The 20,870-nt window shown below is 41.6% G+C and overlaps 1 protein-coding gene across 1 annotated transcript in view; it reads left to right on the top strand.

The window, feature by feature from the left end:
- LOC134571702 (4-aminobutyrate aminotransferase, mitochondrial-like) overlaps window positions 1-20,870 on the top strand; it is a 965,679-nt gene that overhangs the window by 286,750 nt on the left and 658,059 nt on the right. The window contains exon 6 of the mRNA XM_063430224.1: window positions 3,529-3,578. Within this exon, the coding sequence (XP_063286294.1) occupies window positions 3,529-3,578 (50 nt within the window). The remainder of the gene's footprint in view (window positions 1-3,528; window positions 3,579-20,870) is intronic.

Genomic DNA, 20,870 nt, shown 5'->3' with positions numbered 1-20,870 from the left:
AATTCCCTTTGCTGAGCTACTAGTCCCTCTGTCCCAATTTATGTCCGGGTAATTAAAATCTCCAATAATTAAAGTGTTACCCAGATTTGCAGCTTTCTCAGTTTGCTCAAACAGCTGTTGTTCCTCGTCAATATTAACATTAGGTGGTTTCTAACATATCCCAACCAATTGTTGGTTTCCCTTGTTTTCCCTCAAGCAGATATTTACCCATAAAGCCTCCACATTTTCCTCATCGCATTCCATTTGCTTAAGATTTGGCTTTAAATCATGGTTGACATACAAACATACCCCACCACCCTTCTTGTTTTGCCTATCCTTCCTAAATAACATGTACCCATTTAAGTTAACTGCCCAGTCATGTGTCTCATCCCACCATGTTTCAGTTATGCCTATTATATCATATTGTTTAGTGTATGCTAATGCCTCTAGTTCCCCAATTTTGTTATTTAGGCTCCTTGCATTAGTAAGCATACATTTAATATCATGCATCACTTGTATATTTTGTGAATTATCAACATTACATAGCTTCTCTGTTCTGAGCTTGCCCCTCCCCCCGTCTCCACCCTCCTTGTACTGTGCTAAAGCCCATTTCCTTTCTGTCCTATCTCAATTTTGTAAATTGCTATGAACCTCCCCCCTACTACTAGTTTAAAATCTCCTCCAACCTTCCAGCCATCCTATCCCCCAGCACTGCAGACCCTCTCCCGTTTAGGTGCAATCCATCACTACTATAAAGGTCGTACCCAATCGCAAAGTCGGCCCAGTGCTCTAAAAACCCCAAACCCTCCTTCCTGCACCAAGACTTCAGCCACGCGTTAACCTCTCTAATCTCCCGCTGCCTTTCCACTGTAGCGCGTGGCACAGGTAATATCTCAGAGAATACCACCTTGGAGGTCCTTTTCTTAAGTTTGCTACCTAATTCCCTGAAATCATTCTTTAGGACCTTCCATCTTCCTCTTACTTTGTCATTGGTACCAACATGGACCATGACCGCTGGGTCATCCCCAGCCCCTCCCAATAATCCATCCACTCTATCAGCAACATGCCGGACCCGAGCACCCAGGAGACAGCAAACTGTCCGGTTGAGCCGATCAGAGCGGCAGATTGCCCTATCTGCTCTCCTAATGATAGAGTCCCCTACCACCAAAACCTGTCTTGCCTTCCTTACATTTTGATTCCCACCCGTACTAGGGGGCTGTTAGAAGTAACAGCTTCCTCTAATACAGCTACGCCTGAGCTGATGCTCCCAACATCTTCCCTCAAACGGGCAAATCTGCTAGGTTGCACCAAATCAGGACTGTTTAATAAAAAAATCTAAATCTAAAAAAAAATAATGCAAATTTTGCTGTGTTCTGAGGTTAAGATTATGCCATGTGTGTTGTTGTTAAGATGATTTGAAAATTGTGTTAGGGAATTCTCTGTACCTTTCCATATAAAAAAGAGGTTGTCTATGTATCTAAAATTTAAATCAAAATAGACGAAAGACTCTCCTTTTATGTCTGCTATTTTTTATTTCAATAATAAAATGGCTGTATGCCATCCACACTAGAGCTAGTTTAGCTCTCCTAAACGTGAGAAGGATTGCCATAGATCTCTTCTTCCTGCTATCCAACCCTTTTACCAGACATATTTGCACTATTATCTTTTTCTCTCTTTACATATGGATCCTGGAAAGCCGTCTCCACTTGATTCATATAGAGAATACTCCTCCACATAGGCCATTGGTGCCCCATCAGGCTCAACTAAATACTTTGTTTTGGTACCACTTATACTTTGGACTTTGTTCACATTAGCTGTACTATAGTCAGCTTTGGCACAACCTTCTTTTGTCTTTTTTGTGTATGGGTTTATTAATGCGTGACGTCATATGCACGTCGACGTCCTCAACACCGCAGGTGGACGTGGGGCTACAAACTGGCATGGGACCACAGCGGCCGTAATTTTTCACAATGCCGCATGAGTCAGACATCATGATACAAGGCTGCCGACCAGCATTTCCACCAATGCACGGTCGGTAGTTACACATACAAACACACACACAGGGACCCATACACACACAGTGACACATTCATACATACAGTAAACCAAACACACACAGAGACCCATAGATATGCACAGTTACCCATACATACAAAGAAATGCTGCTGATTCTTGCTTCTCTCTATTGTAGAAACTGCCCCCAGGCTCTGCATAGTGCTGAGCTCCTTCCTTCCTTCTGTGGCATCAATAGAGCGCCACGAGGAAGTGAAAATGATGTGATATCACTTCCTCCTAGCCCTGCCGCAGAGGAGTATGGGCAGGGCCCCTTTGAGAGACAGCCATTTGGCCTAGTGCCTCCTTCTCTTTCCCACAGCAGATTTGTATATGAAGCTAGCTGACACTACAGGGAACCGGTCGTGATCTTAAAGGGCCACAACATCCGACCATCCCCTGTTCAGGAATAATACCCATTTGGTGACTCTAAGTATATGAGCTACTCGATGAGAAAATAATAACCATACTTAACTAGATTGTTACCGGTTTGAAGCTTTACGCAGCAATTAACTCTCGCTAGTTTTTTTTTTTGTTTTTTGATTTTTCATAACTGCCCCCCATTTATTTGAGAATATTTACTGATTCATTAAAGGGATACTATAAAAGTCAAAACAACTTTAACTTAATGAAGCAGTTTTAGTGTAAAGTTCATGCTCCTGCTGTCTCACTGTTCAATTCTCTGTCATTTAGGAGTTAAATTGTTTTGTTTTCGTTCATTCAGCTATAGCCACCTCCCCATATGTGCCTTGCACAGCCTGCATACAAAAAAAAAAAATATATATATATATATATATATATATATATATGTATGTGTATGTGTGTGTATATATATATATATATATATATGTACATATACGTATATGTGTATATATATATATGTATGTATATATATATATATATATATATGTGTGTGTGTAATCAGAAGCTTTAGACATTTTCATCTCCGCCTCTGTAAATTGAATTTTAATCACACAAAGGAGGCTCATGCAGGGTATGGAAGGCTATTACAGAGCGGGAGGTAAGAAATTCTAAATAAACAGAATGTGCAATAAAGCATGCTTAAACATTGTATATCTCTTTACAGGAAGTGTTTTGGAAGCCTGTGCAAGTGCAGGGAGTTGTGACTAGTCCTGTATAAATGTAAAATAGCGTACTTCATGATCACCGCATGCAATATAGTATCCTTACTATATGCCGTCTTCTAATGCAGGTTGTTTTGTTGTTCAGATCATTCAGATCATTTAGTACTGTCAGTGGTTGAGATGTGTGCAAACCTTTTTGAGAAGCAAGTATTTTTCTGGAGTGAGGGTGTGTGGTTAAAAATGCAGGTTTATAGTGCAGCATACTGCAAAACATGTATTGGTGCCCAGATAATATCACATTATATATTTGCTTCTACATATGTATGACTATATATTTTAATGTCTTTGAATACATTTTAATTGACAAAAAAATGGCTAGATGTAAACCTCTGCAAATATTTTTGTTTTTCAGGTTATAATCATCCAGCACTTGTAAAGGTTATGCAGCAACCACAAAATTTGGTAAGTAGTGGCAAAAACATTATGTTCAGCTTGAAAGTACAGTAACAATTTTAATTTCTTTTAAAAGTTTCAATTTCATTTTGTTTACTTTTTGTGTGTATAGTTATTCCTCTTGACAAAAAAAAACATTACAGATGTGCAAGGCAGCATTAGGAGAAGAACCTCACAAACTAAGAGAATATATATAAACATAACCGCAAACATATAATAATAAAATTAGAAAAAAGGGGAAAGGGTATTAGTGCTTATACAAAGAGAGAAAAAAAAAATATATATATTTTTAAGAGTTTAATCGTATAATCTCCAAACAGTATATATAATAATAGCAGCTGACACCAAGAATTGTGACTTCTCCACAAACACCAATAAGATATAAAAGATTCAGAAGTGTAGCGCTTTTAAATACAAAAGGTTTACCTTAATAACAGTGGTTATGGTAGTTTTACAAAGTTACAATTTTTCAGACCAAAAATAGACGCAAATAATACCATATGGTGCAGTTTATAAATAAAAAGATAGTAATGATAAAATGGAGTTTATAAATAAAACACTCACAAATTGGGAGCTATAAAACCTAGCTCCTGTGTGGATCACTTCTGGGTCCGTTTAGGCGACCCACCCCTATCTGGAATGTGTGTTCCGTCCTAAGGGAAAGTATATAGACACACAATAGGGTAGTACAGTAAGGTTAAGGAATATATGGAAATAAGTGCCAATTGAGTACTTACAAACACAGAGTCCCTGTGGCTCTGTAGTAGCGTGTTGTGTAGGTATAGGGCTACACTCTCCCTTTAAATAGGTGTCTTTTTAAAGCCAGGAACCAAATAAAAGCTTAAATACATTAATTAATTGGTACATTGGGTTAATTGGTAATTGATACATTGGTTTAATTGGTAAAATTAATTAAAAAGTACATAAATAAAGATAAGAATAATGTCCATAAAAAAATTATACCGGTACGCGTTTCACCACTAGATGTGGCTTCCTCATCCGGATCAGCGTTGTTCTTGGTTCATAGCTTCTGTTTATATACCCTCCTAATTGGGGAATTTTCTACATCTGTCTATGTTACTTAGCTACCATGTAAGGTAGTACGTAACTTTTCTCCATAAAGATACTTAAAAAAAAAAAGAAAGAAAGAAAGAAAGAAAGGAAGAAAAATCATCTGGAGTGTCGTCAGATTTATATTATCTTGAGCTGTGGCTTTACTTCCTTGTGTTCCAAGCCTCGCTCTCGGGGCGTGATGTCAGCAAGCCTCTCAGCTTGACAGTTACTGTTCATTCCGAATTTGTATCTCGTTGTCACTACGCTATCCTAATTCTCCTTGACCTGTCTACGATCATCAACAGCTTATTCTCATCCTCCGCAGTATTGGTCTACAAGATATTGCTCCTATCTCTCCCAGCTCTCTTTTCAGTGGTTCTTTCTCTGGCTCTTCTTCTTCCCAACTCCTCTATGTTGCTGTCCCCCAAGGTTCAGTCCTTGGTCCCCTTCTGTTCTCCATATATACTGCCTCCCTTGGTAAACTCATTAGCTCCTTTGGCTTCCAATATCATTTCTATGCAGATGACACACAAATCTACCTGTCCTCTCCTGATCTCTTCCCGTTCTTCTTGGCTAGTGTCTCTGACTGCCTCTCTGCTATTTCTAACTGGATGGCTGCCCACTTTCTTAAACTAAACTTGACCAAAACTAAAATTCTGGACTTTCCTTCTCAAATGTTGTTACTCCTGTGTCTCCCTCCCTCCATGTCAACAGTGCTACCATCAGCTCCACCACGCAGGCTCGCTGCTTAGGTGTTCTCTTTGAATCCGACCTCTCTTTCAAGCTTCATGTTCAACCTATCGCCAAATCATGTCATTTCCATCTCAAAAACATTGGGCGCATCCGCTCCTACGCCAGATGCGACTAAGGTGCTGGTCTATTCCACTGTCCTTTCTCGCCTTGACTACTGTAATCCGCTTCTCACTGGTCTTACGTTCTCCCAACTTGTGCCGTTACAGTCCATAATGAATGCGGCAGCGAGGCTCTTCTTCCTGTCCGCCCGCACCTCCCATGCCTCACCCTTCTGTCAGTCCCTACATTGGTTTCCTTTAAAATATAGAGCTCAATTTTAAATTCTGGTTCTTGCTTTCAAATCGCTACATAATGCTGCTCCCACCTATCTATACTCCCTTTTACACAAGCATCTCCCGCCTAGGCCCTTACGATCTGCTGAAGACTTCCGTCTATCTTCTGTCTGTACTCCCTCCTCTGATGCTTGCCTTCAAGATTTCTCGAGGGCTGCACCTTCCCTCCTCCGTTAGATGCTCACCCAGTCTCCACTCCTTCAAAAATCGTTAAAAACCCACTTTTTCATAAAAGCATATCAATTAAACTGTTAATAGCTCTTGACTGATTCCTCTTCTGCAACTGTCACTTGTCTAATACTATCCCTACCATTTTGTGACATTTTACCCCACTCTCTCTAGCATGTAAGCTCATTGAGCAGGGCCCTCAACCCCTCTGTTCCTGTGTGTTTAACTTGTCTGGTTACAACTACATGTCTGTTCGTCCACCCATTGTAAAGCGCTGCTGAATTTGATGGCGCTATATAAATAACATAATAATAATTATAATGTGCTTGTAGCTGTTTTCTCTAATGTTCATATTGCACAGTGTTATTAGTGCGGTCCAACAGATAAAGCCTTGAAAGTCTCTGCATAAATAAACATTAGGGAATACAATGGGATATGACAATATAAAAGAGGAATTAGTAATATACATCTTATACTTATAATACTTATATCTACAATAATCTATTTGATTAATATCCATGTTAAAGTGATTATTCACCCATAGTGATAAGCTTTAATAGGAAATAGAAAGACCTTTAATATATTTCTTTCCGGTGATAATGATTTATTTCCTTTATACATAAAAAACTTAAATAGTTAAAACAATTTAATATAGGTTTTTCTTTTAAAGGGACAGGATCCTCATTAACTGTTGGAGATACAGGGTATTTTCAAACTTGTTTTTATAATTCTTTACCTCTTAATTTTTCAATATATACTTCTTTAAATAGTTAAAAATATAAAACATATATAAAAATGTATGAGGGATATCTAAAAAGAAAAAAGGGAAAGGAAATATATAAAAAGGGAACCAGTGTAAAAAACAGTGGGGGTGGGGGAGATGAAAATGGCATAGTACGAAGTCAGAGTTTAATCCATATGGAATGAGCGTATTCATTTTAAAAATCCATTCCATTTCTACTTGGCCTATTTTTTTTTTTTAATAAAATCTCCTTCTCCAATTTTTTTTCAACCTTTTTCACTCCTAAGAATATAAGGCATTTTGCATCTTGGTGGTGGTGCTGTTTAAAATTGTAGGAGACGCTGTGTTTCTCAAATCCTATGTTGATATTATGTATATGTTCTCATATTCTTACGTGCAGTGATCTAGTCGTGCAGCCTATATATTCCAAACCGCAAGGACATCTAACAAGTAGATTATATTCTTAGAATAGCATGTTATAAATTATTTTATAGATATAATTTTGCCCTCTTTATCTTAATCGCCTTAATAGTCCTTTTTTTATTTGTCAGATTTTTTTACATGCTGAGCATTGACCGCAGCCATAAAAACCTTTTTCATTATTAAAAACTGTAGGAAAACTTTTTTTCTTTAATAAAACTGTGTACCAAAGTATTATTTAAATTTCCAAATCCTCTATGTATGAACCTAGGAATGTCTGATAGAAAAGTCTTTAGTGTTGGATCCTGTAGTAGAATCGGCCAGAATTTCTTTATAATTTTACGAACTTGATAATTTTTTACATTAAAATTACAAATACATCGGCATATTTTTTTTTTTCTTTTTTAAATTCTTTATTTTTCGGTGCAATGGATGAGTGTTCCCGGGAGCTCGCCGCCGTGACTGTAACCGGGGTTTGCAGAATCTGGCTGATGTCACGCTGAGTCCCGCGTTAGCCCGCCGGCGATTTATTGGATCTCCTGCCCATCCCTGCGACAGTGTAGGTTTTAGTCTGCGCTAGCAGCAGCGCTGTCGTGTCCAGGTCACTCCACTGTGTGAGGCCGCCTAAGGTAACTAGAGGCTGGCTGCTCACGTGGTAGGCCTTGGTGCCGCGGTTGCAGTATTTCTTGCTTTGGGGTTGAAAAAAAGGCATCGGCCACTTCGGGTCTGTGTGCCGATGGCGATGCAGTCGTTGGGTAGTTTGTTAGAGGTAGGGTGCCGCTGATATTTAGTCGATTTTAGTTTCGCCGGTCGGAGCTGCTGAATATGGCGACCGCTCCGTTGCGCTGCTATGCTCCGCCCCCCCATAAATCGGGATATCTTTCATCTTCTTGTACTCCTTTTTTTTTTTTTTTTTTTTTTTTTTTTTATATTCTAGCATATTGGTTCTTTCCCTGTTTTTTATTTCTATTCTGGAGGATTCTAACTGGGGTTCTTTATAACCTTTATCTAAAAAAAAAAAAAAAAAAAAATCCCTTCAGATTAGAGGCGTGCTTTACGACTGGGATTTCATCACCTAGAGGGACAGGCTATCTCCCAAACAGGCAGGCGATCTCCCAAACTTTTCAAGAACCTCCCCCAATTAACCTTTTGCCTTATAAATTGCTTCCTACCCAAGACATCTCCAGTTATTTGCCTGCCTCCGGCAGAGGAGGGTGTCAGGTTCAGATTTTATCCCTAGACGTATGGTGAGAGGGCTGAGGCTCTACTTCTTTTAAATACATTTTTCAGAGATCATCCAGGGTTAACACACCAGCAATTGGCATTCTTACCACCTCAACTAGTTTCACCTGATATCAGTTTCTAAAAAGGCAGTCTGTTTTTCAGCTGGGGCAGAACTTTTCCTGTGCTTCAATCAATGGTTGCACATTTTATGTCTTAACATAGGACTTGGAATTTAAGATGTCAGATAGGTTTGAGCTAACTGACTGTTGGAATGGAAATTTTAAGAAAATGCTTCCTAATTTTGGTTCCTGCAGAGTTTGCATCAAACAGGTTTTAAATGCAGTTGCAGCTATTCTGTCTGCTCGAGCCTCTGTTTCCCAAATTCGGCTAAGGAAAGCCTATAGCAGGTAAGTCTGTTGGTTGGTATTGCATTTTAAAGAATTACTTCTGCTATTGATTCCTGCAGAGTCTGCATAAAACAGATTTTGAAATGCAGTTTGCAGATATTCTTTCTGCTTTAGCCTCTGCATCCCAATTACGCTAAGGAAGGCCTGGATCATGGGTATTGTCTTATGCTGACTGTATATCCATGTAATCAGTCTCGCTTCCGCCAATAAAGATGGTAACCTGTATGAACTAGTCTTCATGGGAAATTATGTCTTCCTCATGTTACTGTGCTTGAAGCAAGTTCTAGTACAGCTGCAAGCCTATTGATCAAGGTGTAGTTCCACCAGGTTCAATTTGTTCCCTGCAAATATATACAATATGACTGGGATGGTTTACTGCCTAGGTTTGTCTGCAGTTTTCTTTTAAGAAAATGCTTATGGGATTCTCTCACTATGCAAAATCTCACTATGCAAAATGCTTGAGATTCTCTCACTATGCAAAATGTTGCCATCCATAAATGTGTTGAATCTCTACAATACTGCTTCCTCAAGGGCACCTAATACATTTTTGTACACCAGCCCCTAAAGGTTAGGGTGTTTCTACAGCATACAGGTGGATGCTAATCAATCTTCTGATAAAGAATTACCTTTTCAAGAAGTGTGCAGTTCTGGTGTTTGTCAAGGAACAGTTCAGGTGTAAATATTTTGACAAGGGTTTTTGACTCTCAGAGAATGGTAATTCCCTGAATAAAAAAATGTGGTTCTCTCTGTCCTTATCACCTGAAATCTCTCTTCTACTTCAGTAGACAAGATACTAGGGAAATAATATTGGTTCCCGTCTTGTAAGAACCTGCTTGTTCTCTTTAGCTTCTTTAGGCATAGCACTGTTTACAGGTCCTTCAGTGGCCAGATACAGTTGCTAATAAGATTTTGCAGTAAAATCCTATACTTCGGTCATTCCTTACGGAACCAGGCAGAAATGTAGGATGCCAGACGGTTCTTACTTTTTGTTCTAGTTCTCAAATCGATCGTTCAGAATTATACGACTGATGCTTCAGGTCTCAGCTAGGTTCTCATAGGGTTGAAGGGAAATTAGCTGAGATAATTTGTAAAAACTTATCCAACTACATAAGACCGAAGGCTATCTGGCTAACTCTCTTTGCCTTTCAGATAAAGACCAGGTATTATCTTATCCATATCTGGTCAGATGGTTCAACTATGTACAAACAAGTTGATCTTGTTTGAAAAATCTTGATCCAGGATATGCTTGGGTTAGTTTTTCTTTGGTCTATTCACTTATGCATAGAACTTAAGTTCCTCTGTTTAGCTGTAGCATTGAGTAGTCAACATTTAATACAAAGCAGATTGGTTCATACTCCCTGATCTTCACCCAAACGATAGGAAGAATTTGATCATCCAGTTATGGAACAGGGACTACTAGATCAAACAGATAACATGAAGTGTTTCATTGGACAAGCTTGGACAGACCAGTAAGCTTTGGTTTCCTTTTCTTTCTTGGGAATTCCAGTCTAACCTATAGTTTCCTCCTGGTTCCCTATTCCCCACGATCCTATAGGATGGAAAAGGTGAGAATGATAGTCTTCCTCCCTTGGTGGCAAGTAGCTGTTTCACCGTTCATCAAATTTTTTCCGGAGGAATCTTTGGGGACCTTACCTGTAAATAGGTATCCTGGAATTCTCAAGGGTACCACTTCTCAAATTTGTTGTAATTTAAGCTGACAACCTGGTTTATGTATACAAGATACTGAAGGATATTGTTTTGTCTCAGGAAATTATTGACAATTTCATTTACTATAAATGGATCCTGTTCCAAGATTTATTCCAAGTATGGAAGGTGTTGTTTTTTTAAGATATTGGTTAATAGAAAAACAGGCATCCGCTTCCAAGTTTTAACCTCTTCTCTTTTTTTTTTTTTTTTCTTCAGATGGGCTTTGCAGATGGTTTAAAGTCAGACATCCTCAAGGTCAAATTTCGGTTATCAGTTGATTTTCAGAGGTTTGTCTCCAAAACCACCAGTATCTGCTAGGCTCTTTTGTGGTTAGTTCCTATCTTCAGGGAATCTTTTCCGCAGGGGATCTTCTTTTGGTTTTTTTTTTACTCTGCTGATTTGAGTCTTCAGTCTAGGTCTTTGGGGGTAGTCGCACAAAATATTTTTGGGAAGAACTTAAAGTTCTTCAAGTTTCCGTTTTCAGCAGGAGAAAGCGGAGTTAAGTTGGATTCTTTAATTCTTCTCAATCTTCCATCTAACATTATTGTTCTAACTTTTCCCAACAGCGTTCTAGGGTCTTGGGATTCTAATTCCACTGCCTGGGCGTTTAGTTCTCGTATACGTTACCTTAAAGGTCTGCATTCGTTAGTTTTCTCATCTAACACCTATCTCCATTGAAGCTCCTTCGATCAGTTATGTTCAGATCGGTTGCCTGAGGGCTTTTGCTATACATTCTCTCGATTTCCTAACAGCCACGAGGTGATCTCTTCATTCAATCTGGTCTGTTGATATTGGGAGATACAACTTTGGTTGCAGGTTTTTTGCAGTGAGAATTGAGTCCCGCCCTAAGGGATTGCTTTTGGAGATCCCAGTCTTAAAGCACTGCCTCTAATCTGAAGGGAAAAACAATTTTTACTTACTGTAAATTTCTTTTTCCAGAAGATTAGAGGCAGTGCTTACACCCCCCCCCCCCCCCCCCATAATAAATAAATACATACAAATGTGTTCATGGTCTGAGTGGTACGGTTATTCAGCTTTTGTAATTTCTGGGGATGTCTTGGGTAGGAAGCAATGCATAAGGCCAAAGGTTAATTGGGGGAGGTTCTTGAAAAGTTTGGGAGATTGCCTGCCTGTTTTTTTCCCTCTAGGTGATGAAATCCTAGTCGTAAAACACTGCCTCTAATTTTATGGAAAAATAAATTTACGGTAAGTAAAAAAAAAAATGTTTTTATTCTCAGTGATTGATCTTCATAAATTTCTATGTACGTGCAGTTACGCCGGATCCTTAAGTATTGGCCTTTCGGAGCGTTTTCTAACCAAGATAAAGGTTATGAAGAAACCCAGTTAGAATCCTAAAAAATAGAAATAAAATCCAAGGAAAGAACCAATATGCTAGAATATAAATATAATGAGGACAAGAAGATGGACGATATCCCATTCATTTGTAATTTTAATATAAAAATTATCAAGTTCGTAAAATTATAAAGAAATTCTGGCCGATTCTACTACAGGATCCAACACTAAAGACTTTTAACCAGACATTCCTAGGTTCATAAATAGAGGAGTTGGAAATTTAAAGAATACATTGGTACACAGTTTTATTAAAGAAAAAATAGTATTTCTGCAATTTTTTAAAATGAAAAAAAGTTATTTTTTTTCAATTTGTACTTTTATCAAATTTTTCATAACAATGGGGTGCAGAAAGGAAGAGGGGGGGGGGGGATAAAAGGTAAAGGGCAAGTACACACCAAAAAAAGAAATGATACTTACCGTATATACTCGAGTATAAGCCGACCCGAATATAAGCCGAGGCCCCTAATTTTATCCCAAAAAACTGGGAAAACTTATTGACTCGAGTATAAGACTAGGGTGGGAAATGCAGCAGCTACTGGTAAATTTCTAAATAAAATTACTGTATATACTCGAGTATAAGCCGAGTTTTTTAGCACATTTTTTGTGCTAAAAAACCCCAACTCGGCTTATACTCGAGTCAATAGTCTGTATTATGGCAATTTGCATTGCCATAATACAGACAGGGGCTGTGGGGGCTGTAAGAGAGTTTACTTACCTCTCCTGCAGCTCCTGTCAGCTCTCTCCTCCTCTGCGCCGTCCGTTCAGCACCTCGGTCAGCTCCCAGTGTAAGTCTCGCGAGAACCGCGGCTCTTGCGAGACTTACACTGGGAGCTGACAGAGGGAGCTGCACGGACGGCGCGGAGGAGGAGAGAGCTGACAGGAGCTGCAGGAGAGGTAAGTAAACTCTCTTACAGCCCCCACTGAACTGCCAATGCTGGACCACCAGGGAAGGAGAGCCCCCTTCCCTGCCATGTATCAAGCAGGGAGGGGGGACGAAAAAAAATAAATTAGTAGTAATAAAAAAAAGAAAAATTAAATAATAATACAAAAATAATACAAAATTAAATTAAATAAATAAAAATAAAATAATAATAAAAAAATGCCCATCCCCCACCAAGGCTCTGCAACACACACACACACACACCACTCATACACACACACTGCACTCATACACACACACTGCATTCATACACACACACACACTGCACTCATACGCTCACACACTGCACTCATACACACACACTGCACTCATACGCTCACACACTGCACTCATACGCTCACACACTGCACTCATACACTCACACTGCATTCATATACACACGCTGCACTCACACACACGCTGCACTCATACACACACGCTGCACTCATACACACACGCTGCACTCATACACACACGCTGCACTCATACACTCACACTGCATTCATACACTCACACTGCATTCATACACTCACACTGCATTCATACATTCACACTGCATTCATACATTCACACTGCATTCATACACACACACTGCACTCATACGCACGCTGCACTCATACGCACGCTGCACTCATACGCACGCTGCACTCATACGCACGCTGCACTCATACGCACGCTGCACTCATACGCACGCTGCACTCATACACACACGCTGCACTCATACACACACGCTGCATTCATTATATACACACACTGTAAATAAATATTCAATTAAAATATTTTTTTAGGATCTAATTTTATTTAGAAATTTACCAGTAGCTGCTGCATTTCTCACCCTAGTCTTATACTCGAGTCAATAAGTTTTCCCAGTTTTTTGGGGTAAAATTAGGGGCCTCGGCTTATATTCGGGTCGGCTTATACTCGAGTATATACGGTAGATCCTAAAAAAAATATATTAATTGAATATTTATTTACAGTGTGTGTATAATGAATGCAGTGTGTGCGTATGTGTGTGTGTGTGTGTATGAGTGCAGCGTGTGTGTATGAGTGCATTGTGTGTGTATGAGTGCAGCGTGTGTGTGAGTGCAGCGTGTGTATATGAATGCAGTGTGAGTGTATGAGTGCAGTGTGTGAGCGTATGAGTGCAGTGTGTGAGCGTATGAGTGCAGTGTGTGTGTATGAGTGCAGTGTGTGAGCGTATGAGTGCAGTGTGTGTGTGTGTATGAATGCAGTGTGTGTGTGTGTGTGAATGCAGTGTGTGCAGGGCCGGTGCAAGGATATTTGCCGCCGTAGGCAAAAAAATTTTTGCCGCCCCCCCCCCATATGTCCTGACTTCCCCTCCTCCTCCCTCAGTGGTCCTTACCTCCCCACCCCCGTGTTCCTTCACTCCCCCCCCCCAGTGGTCCTGACTCACCCCTCCCCTAGTGGTCCTTACCCTCCCCTCCCCTAGTGGTCCTTACTTCCCCCTCCCTCCCATAGTGGTCCTTATACCCCCTCCCTCCTATAGTGGTCCTTATCCCACCCCCTCCCATAGTGGTCCTTATACCCCCCCTCCCTCCCATAGTGGCCCTTATACCCCCCCTCCCTCCCATAGTGGCCCTTATACCCCCCCTCCCTCCCATAGTGGTCCTTATCCCACCCCCTCCCATAGTGGTCCTTATACCCCCCCTCCCTCCCATAGTGTTCCTTATACCCCCCTCCCTCCCATAGTGGTCCTTATACCCCCCCTCCCTCCCATAGTGGTCCTTATCCCACCCCCTCCCATAGTGGTCCATATACCCCCCCCTCCCTCCCATAGTGGTCCTTATACCCCCCTCCCTCCCATAGTGGTCCTTATACCCCCCTCCCTCCCATAGTGGTCCTTATACCCCCCTCCCTCCCATAGTAGTCCTTATCCCACCCCCTCCCATAGTGGTCCTTATACCCCCCCTCCCTCCCATAGTGGTCCTTATACCCCCCTCCCTCCAATAGTGGTCCTTATCCCCCCTCCCTCCCATAGTGGTCCTTATCCCCCCCTCCCTCCCATAGTGGTCCTTATACCCCCTCCCTCCCATAGTGGTCCTTATCCCCCCCCCTCCCTCCCATAGTGGTCCTTATACCCCCCTCCCTCCAATAGTGGTCCTTATCCCCCCCCCTCCCTCCCATAGTGGTCCTTATCCCCCCCTCCCTCCCATAGTGGTCCTTATCCCCCCCTCCCTCCCATAGTGGTCCTTATACCCCCCTCCCTCCCATAGCGGTCCTTATACCCCCCTCCCTCCCATAGTGGTCCTTAACCCACCCGTCCCTCCCATAGTGGTCCTTATACCCCCCCCCCCCCCTCCCATAGTGGTCCTTATACCCCTTTTTTGTTATTATTATTATTTTTTTTATTATTATTATAATTTTTTTATTATTATTTCTTATTTTATTTATATATTTTTTTTTCGTCCCCCCTCCCTGCTTGATATATGGCAGGGAGGGGGGCTCTCCTTCCCTGGTGGTCCAGTGGCAGTTCAGTGGGGGGGAGAGGGGGGCTGGCAGAGCTGTAACTTACCTGTCCTGCAGCTCCTGTCAGCTCTCTCCTCCTCTGCGCCGTCCGTTATGCTCTTCTGTCAGCTCCCAGTGTAAATCTCGCGAGAGCCTCGGCTCTCGCGAGACTTACACTGGGAGCTGACCGAGGTGCTGACCGGACGGCGCAGAGCAGGAGAGAGCTGACAGGAGCTGCAGGACAGGTAAGTTACAGCTCTGCCAGCCCCCCTCCCCCCCCAGTCTGTATTATGGCAATGCAAATTGCCATAATACAGACTCTGACTCGAGTATAAGCCGAGTTGGGGTTTTTCAGCCCAAAAAATGGGCTGAAAAACTCGGCTTATACTCTAGTATATACGGTAAATACATTTCAGTTCACAATGTCAGCATATTTCAGAACTGGCAAGTCCTGACTTTATATTTAGTGGCATTCTAGTTATATACCATACCTAACAGCACAGCGTTACAGGTGAATGTGTTATGGGTGTTCTCTCGAGTGTTACCCTTACGTCCTATCCTTGCTCTGCGATCTAATTGAGGTACGACTCCTGTCTAAAGAGTACATCTGCATGATTGCCTGCAGGTTGTCCCTCTGTCTAAGGTTGGACAAGTCGACCCTACAATCGAGGGTGGTCGCCCTTTGGTCATTGTTGCTGCTGAGTATACATATGTTTACTTGTGCTGCTCCCTATTATCGTGAGGTCTTCTATACTGCTCCTGCCTTCTACCCGGTTGTCCAGTGCCTGTGTGGGATGTAAGTTCTAGGCTATGGTACTGACAGTGGGTCAAAAGATATCCATTTGTGCCAATTATTGTGTGTGGCATTCCTATGTTTAGGCGTAGCTGTAGATAATTGCTCATACCTAAGGTATTGTCGTATTTTACTATACAATAGTTGTGGCGGTGGGCATTCTTTCTGCTTCCATTGATATGCTAGGAGATTACGTGCTGCCATGATTACAATGATCATTAGCTGTCTATCTTGATAAGGGGTGGTCATAGGTATTAGAAGAAATAGATCTATCTATACCCCGGAGGACCCCTACGGAGTTACAGATCGTCTGGACCTCCGTCCACAACGGTTGTATATTCGGGCAGTGCCACCATATGCGACTCATTGTACCTCTGTTCCTTTCACACCTCCAACCCTGTGCCGAGGATAGTGGGTATATCTTGTTTAGTTTATCAGGTGTGAGATACCATCTATAAATCAATTTTTTTGTGTGTTTCTACATGTGAGAAGCAGGATGTGATACCTTTTAGCGCTAAGAGTTATCGCAACCACTGATCTCTGCTAAAGTGAATAGCTTGTTCCTTATTCCACTGTGCCATGAAGGAGAAGTCTGGCATCGCGTTATGTCTTAGGCAGGGCCGGCGCTACCATAAAGTGACCCAGGCGGCCGCCTTAGGGCGCACCGGCCCTTGGGGCGCAAAATCAGGCTGACCGGAAGGAGGGAAGCGCACTGCGCTCCCCTCCAACCGGTTAATACTTGTAGCGTGGCCGAGCGCAGCCCTGATCTTCCGCCCGCGGATCCCAGCCTCCGCCCGCCCACCTCCTACCCTGCTGTCTGCCGCAGGCTGTGTGGAGGGGGCGGGGATATGACATAATATCCCTGCTCCCTGTGTTCCACACAGCGTGGCTGGCGCCTAGTGATGAGGCTGGGCTGCAGGACAGGACTGCAAGGAGCCGGACAGCATGCACCCCAGGGACACGCTTTAACAGATGTAAGTATGTCATTTTGTATGTCTCTGTATGCATGTATGTAACTGGATGTATGTTTGTCTCCGAATGTCTGTATATATATCTCTGTATCCATGTATGTAACTGTATGCGTTTATGTCTCTGTATGTACTTTTGTATGTGTCTGTATGTCTTTGTATGCATGTTTCTGTATGTATGTATGTATGTATGTCTGTATGTATGTGCCTGAATGTCTTTGTATGTATGTTTCTGTATGCCTATATGTCTCTGGTTGCACGCATGTATCTGTATGTGTGGATGTCTTTGTATGCCTGTATGTCTCTGTATGTCTCTGTATGTATGTATGTATGTGCCTGAATGTCTTTGTATGTATGTTTCTGTATGCATGTATCTGTATGGCGGTATGCCTCTGTATGTATGTATGTGTCTGTATGACGTTATGTCTCTGTATGCATGCATGTATCTGTATGTGTGTATGTCTTTGTATGCCTGTATGTATGTATGTATGTATGGGTCTGCATGCCTGTATGTCTCTGTATGTATGTATGTGCCTGAATGTCTTTGTATGTATGTTTCTGTATGCCTGTCTGTATGTATGTGTCTGTATGACGGTATGCATGTATGTCTTTATATGCATGCATGTATCTGCTTGTATGTCTCTGGCTGTATGTGTACCTGTATGACTTTGACTGTGTGACTGAAAAATGATGCCTGTGTGCCTGTGGCTTGGGAGGAAAGACACACAGGTGAAGATGCATTTTTTTTTTTTTTAAATGAGGGTTGGGGGCGCCAAAATGCATCTTCGCCTGTGTAACTAAAAATCCTAGCACCGGCCCTGGTCTTAGGGCTGCATAACTGAGGGATAGGAAGCGGGCCTTGACTGGGGCCTTACGACATCTGTCATACAGCGCCAACCTCTCTTTGCTGGAGTTATCTGCAATTTGTGGTGTAAGTATTACTCGGTCTTTGATTATGCTCTTTAGTTGAACATATGGGAGGATGAAGGATGGTGGAAGACTGTATGTGGCTTGTAAATCTGGGAAGGGTATGATGTCCCTCTGTGAACATAGGTCAGTAATCTGGGTAATTCCCAGTTCTGACCATTTTACTAACGATAATCATGGAGATATAGATTGTAGTGCCCCTATGGGTGCCCATTTTAGGAATTTGTTATTGGTCACTTGCAAGCGATGTAACTGGCCCCAAACTTGTATGGTGGTCCTAGTAAGGGGTAATAGTGCTTGGGATTTGTCTCGTAGGCGTTTAGGCATCCACATATAGTGTATAGCTTAGCTTCCTGTACAGTATTCATTCTCCATGTCAACCCACTGTAGTGTATTTTTTGGAGCATGTAATTTAATTTACCGGAGTTTGCAGCAGGGATAAGGGAATGCAAGATTTTTTATTTTCCCACAAAAAAACGATAACAATTTCTGAATTTGAGTGCTCAGCGAGGGTGAGAGAGGTAGCGGCAACATTCTGAAAACATATAGTAATTTCGGTAGTATCATCATTTTTACAGTATTTATCCTGCCTAGCCATGTGATCTGCACATCTTTCCATTTATGTAAAAGTTGCTTACACATTTGAGGGAGTGTGGATATGTTATGCATGGCTGTTCTCCTAGGAGTAGCAGCAATTTTGACCCCTAGGTATGTGATGTGGGAGTGTCTCCAGTGGTGCGGGTAAACCAAATTTTAGGAGAACTTGCTCCATGTACCTCCAATTCAATCTATCAAAGGCCTTCTCGGCGTTCAGCGCGAGTAGAAGAACCTTCTATTTTATGTGTTTCCATATGGGCCAGTATGTTGAGGGTTTTCCTAGTGTTGCCCGACCCCTGCCTGTGCTTAACGAAACCCGATGGTCGTTATGCGTTATTCGGGTGAGAATGTCTTTCAAACGTTCAGCTAGAGCTTTAGTGTAGATTTTGGTATCACTGTTGAGGAGAGAGATTGGGCAGAAGTTTTGGCATAAATTTGCTGGTTTTCGAGGTTTGGACAGTGTGGAAATGTGTGCTAGTAGCATGTCCGGAGGCATAGACCCTGTTTCAAAACAGTGATTTAAGAGGTCTGTTAACTGAGGTAACAGTAGGTCGGAGAAAGTCTGATAATATACATTGGTAAAGCCATCCGGTCCTGGGGATTTGTGTGTGAGCAATTTATTTATGATGTTTAGTATTTCTGTGCTAGTGATGGGGCGAGTAAGGGTCTCTATTTCTGCTTCCGTGAGTTTAGGTAAGTCAATGTCCGCTAGGAAGTGTTGAATTTGAGTCCCCGAGGGGACGTGAGTAGACTCTTGTTTCTCTGAATTGTAAAGGGAGCTATAATAGTTAGCAAATTCTTCCACAATGTCTTGGGGGCTCATCAGTTTGCGCTTATCTGAGGATAAAATAAATTCCACTCGTGAGTGGGAAGTGCGTGTTTTAAGTTTGGAGGCAAGGATTTTCCCTGATTTGTTGCCTTGCGCAAAAAAGTTGTTTCTGTATCTTTGTAGGATATGATTGGTTTTGTCTAGTTCCGCCTCATTGAGCTGGGTTTGTAGTGTTCAAAGCTTGTCATATTGTGTTTGTGTAGGGTTTTGTTTATTGGCATGTGTGATGGCCATGATTTGTTAGAGAAGGTTATCAGAATTAGCCGTTCTCAGCTTTTTGGCATAACTGCCATATTTGATCAGCGAACCCCTGATGACCGCCTTATGGGCCTGCCATATCGTGTCAACAGTTGAGTCTCCTGAGCAATTTATGTCGAAGTATGCTTCAATATCATCTCTAATGTGTTGAACAATGTGGGGGTCTTTTAATAAGGATTCGTTAAGTCTCCAGGATCCTTGGCCCTTGTTTGGAAATTTCTCTGTTATCGTCAGGGTTATGGGTGCATGGTCTGACCATGTTATCTGTCCTATGCTTGTTTTCTGTACTATCAAAGTTAAGTAGTGAGGGATCAGTAATCTATCGATCCTAGAATATGAGTTGTGCACCTGGAAGTGGAAAGTGAAGTATTTTTCCGAAGGATGTAGCACTCTCCAGATGTCTAATAGGCCTGCTTTGTGTATGTGACTCCTAACTTGGTGTGCAATTGCGGATCGTTTCTTAGCCGTGACATGTGACACTGTGGTGTCTGATTTTGTGTCTAGGTTACTATCTAGAAGAAAGTTTGTGTCTCCCCCTATAATCCGTTTACCATATGTATGTGTTTGGGTGAGCAGAAGTATTTTGTCTAAATATGTACCTTGGTTATCGTGAGGGCCGTAGATAATTCAGAAGCGTGTACGGTTCGTTATTAATCTGACATTGTACTAAAAGGTATCTCCCTTCCTTGTCCCCTACTTTCTTATGAAGCGTGAAGGAGACATCCTTACTGACCAATATCGATACACCTCTCGTCTTTTTTTGGTATCCTATATGGTACCCAATAGGATAGAATTTAGATGAGAATCTAGGCATTTTGTTCCTGAGAAAATGCGTTTCTTGGTAGAAAGCTACGTGACCTTGTAGTTTCTTTGCATCGACTAGAGCGAATCTCCTTTTATGAGGTGAATTAAGCCCCTTGGTGTTGAATGAAAGAATAGTCAGAGCCATTTATGTGGTATATTGATGCTATCCCTAATCCTTTTATGCGTATATCGCACCCCTTTGGAAGTTATTTTATATTTATAACCTTTTCTTGGTATTCGTACAGTAAGAGGCAAGGTGTATTGTCTTGTATTGTATCTTTTTTTGTGCTTTTACCCTATCAGTCAAGGACTTTTCTGGTGGGTACCCTGAAATGGATGAGCTTTGAGGAGGGAGGAGGGGGGGGGGAGGGTAGATAGCCAAGTGGCAACTATATACAACATGGAGTACAGACGGTTTCCATCTGTGTATAATGAAAAAAAAGTTTTTATGGCTGCGGCCAATGCTCAGCATGTAAAAAAATCAGACAACAAAAAAAGAACTATTAAGACGATTAACGATAAAGAGGGTAAAATTATATCTATAAAATAATTTATAACATGTTAGTCTAAGAATATCATCT

Source organism: Pelobates fuscus, chromosome 8, assembly GCF_036172605.1.
Source record: "Pelobates fuscus isolate aPelFus1 chromosome 8, aPelFus1.pri, whole genome shotgun sequence".
NCBI lineage: Eukaryota > Metazoa > Chordata > Amphibia > Anura > Pelobatidae > Pelobates > Pelobates fuscus.
The sequence above is the reverse complement of the archived record's forward strand: the minus strand, read 5'-3'. Positions and strand labels throughout refer to the sequence as shown.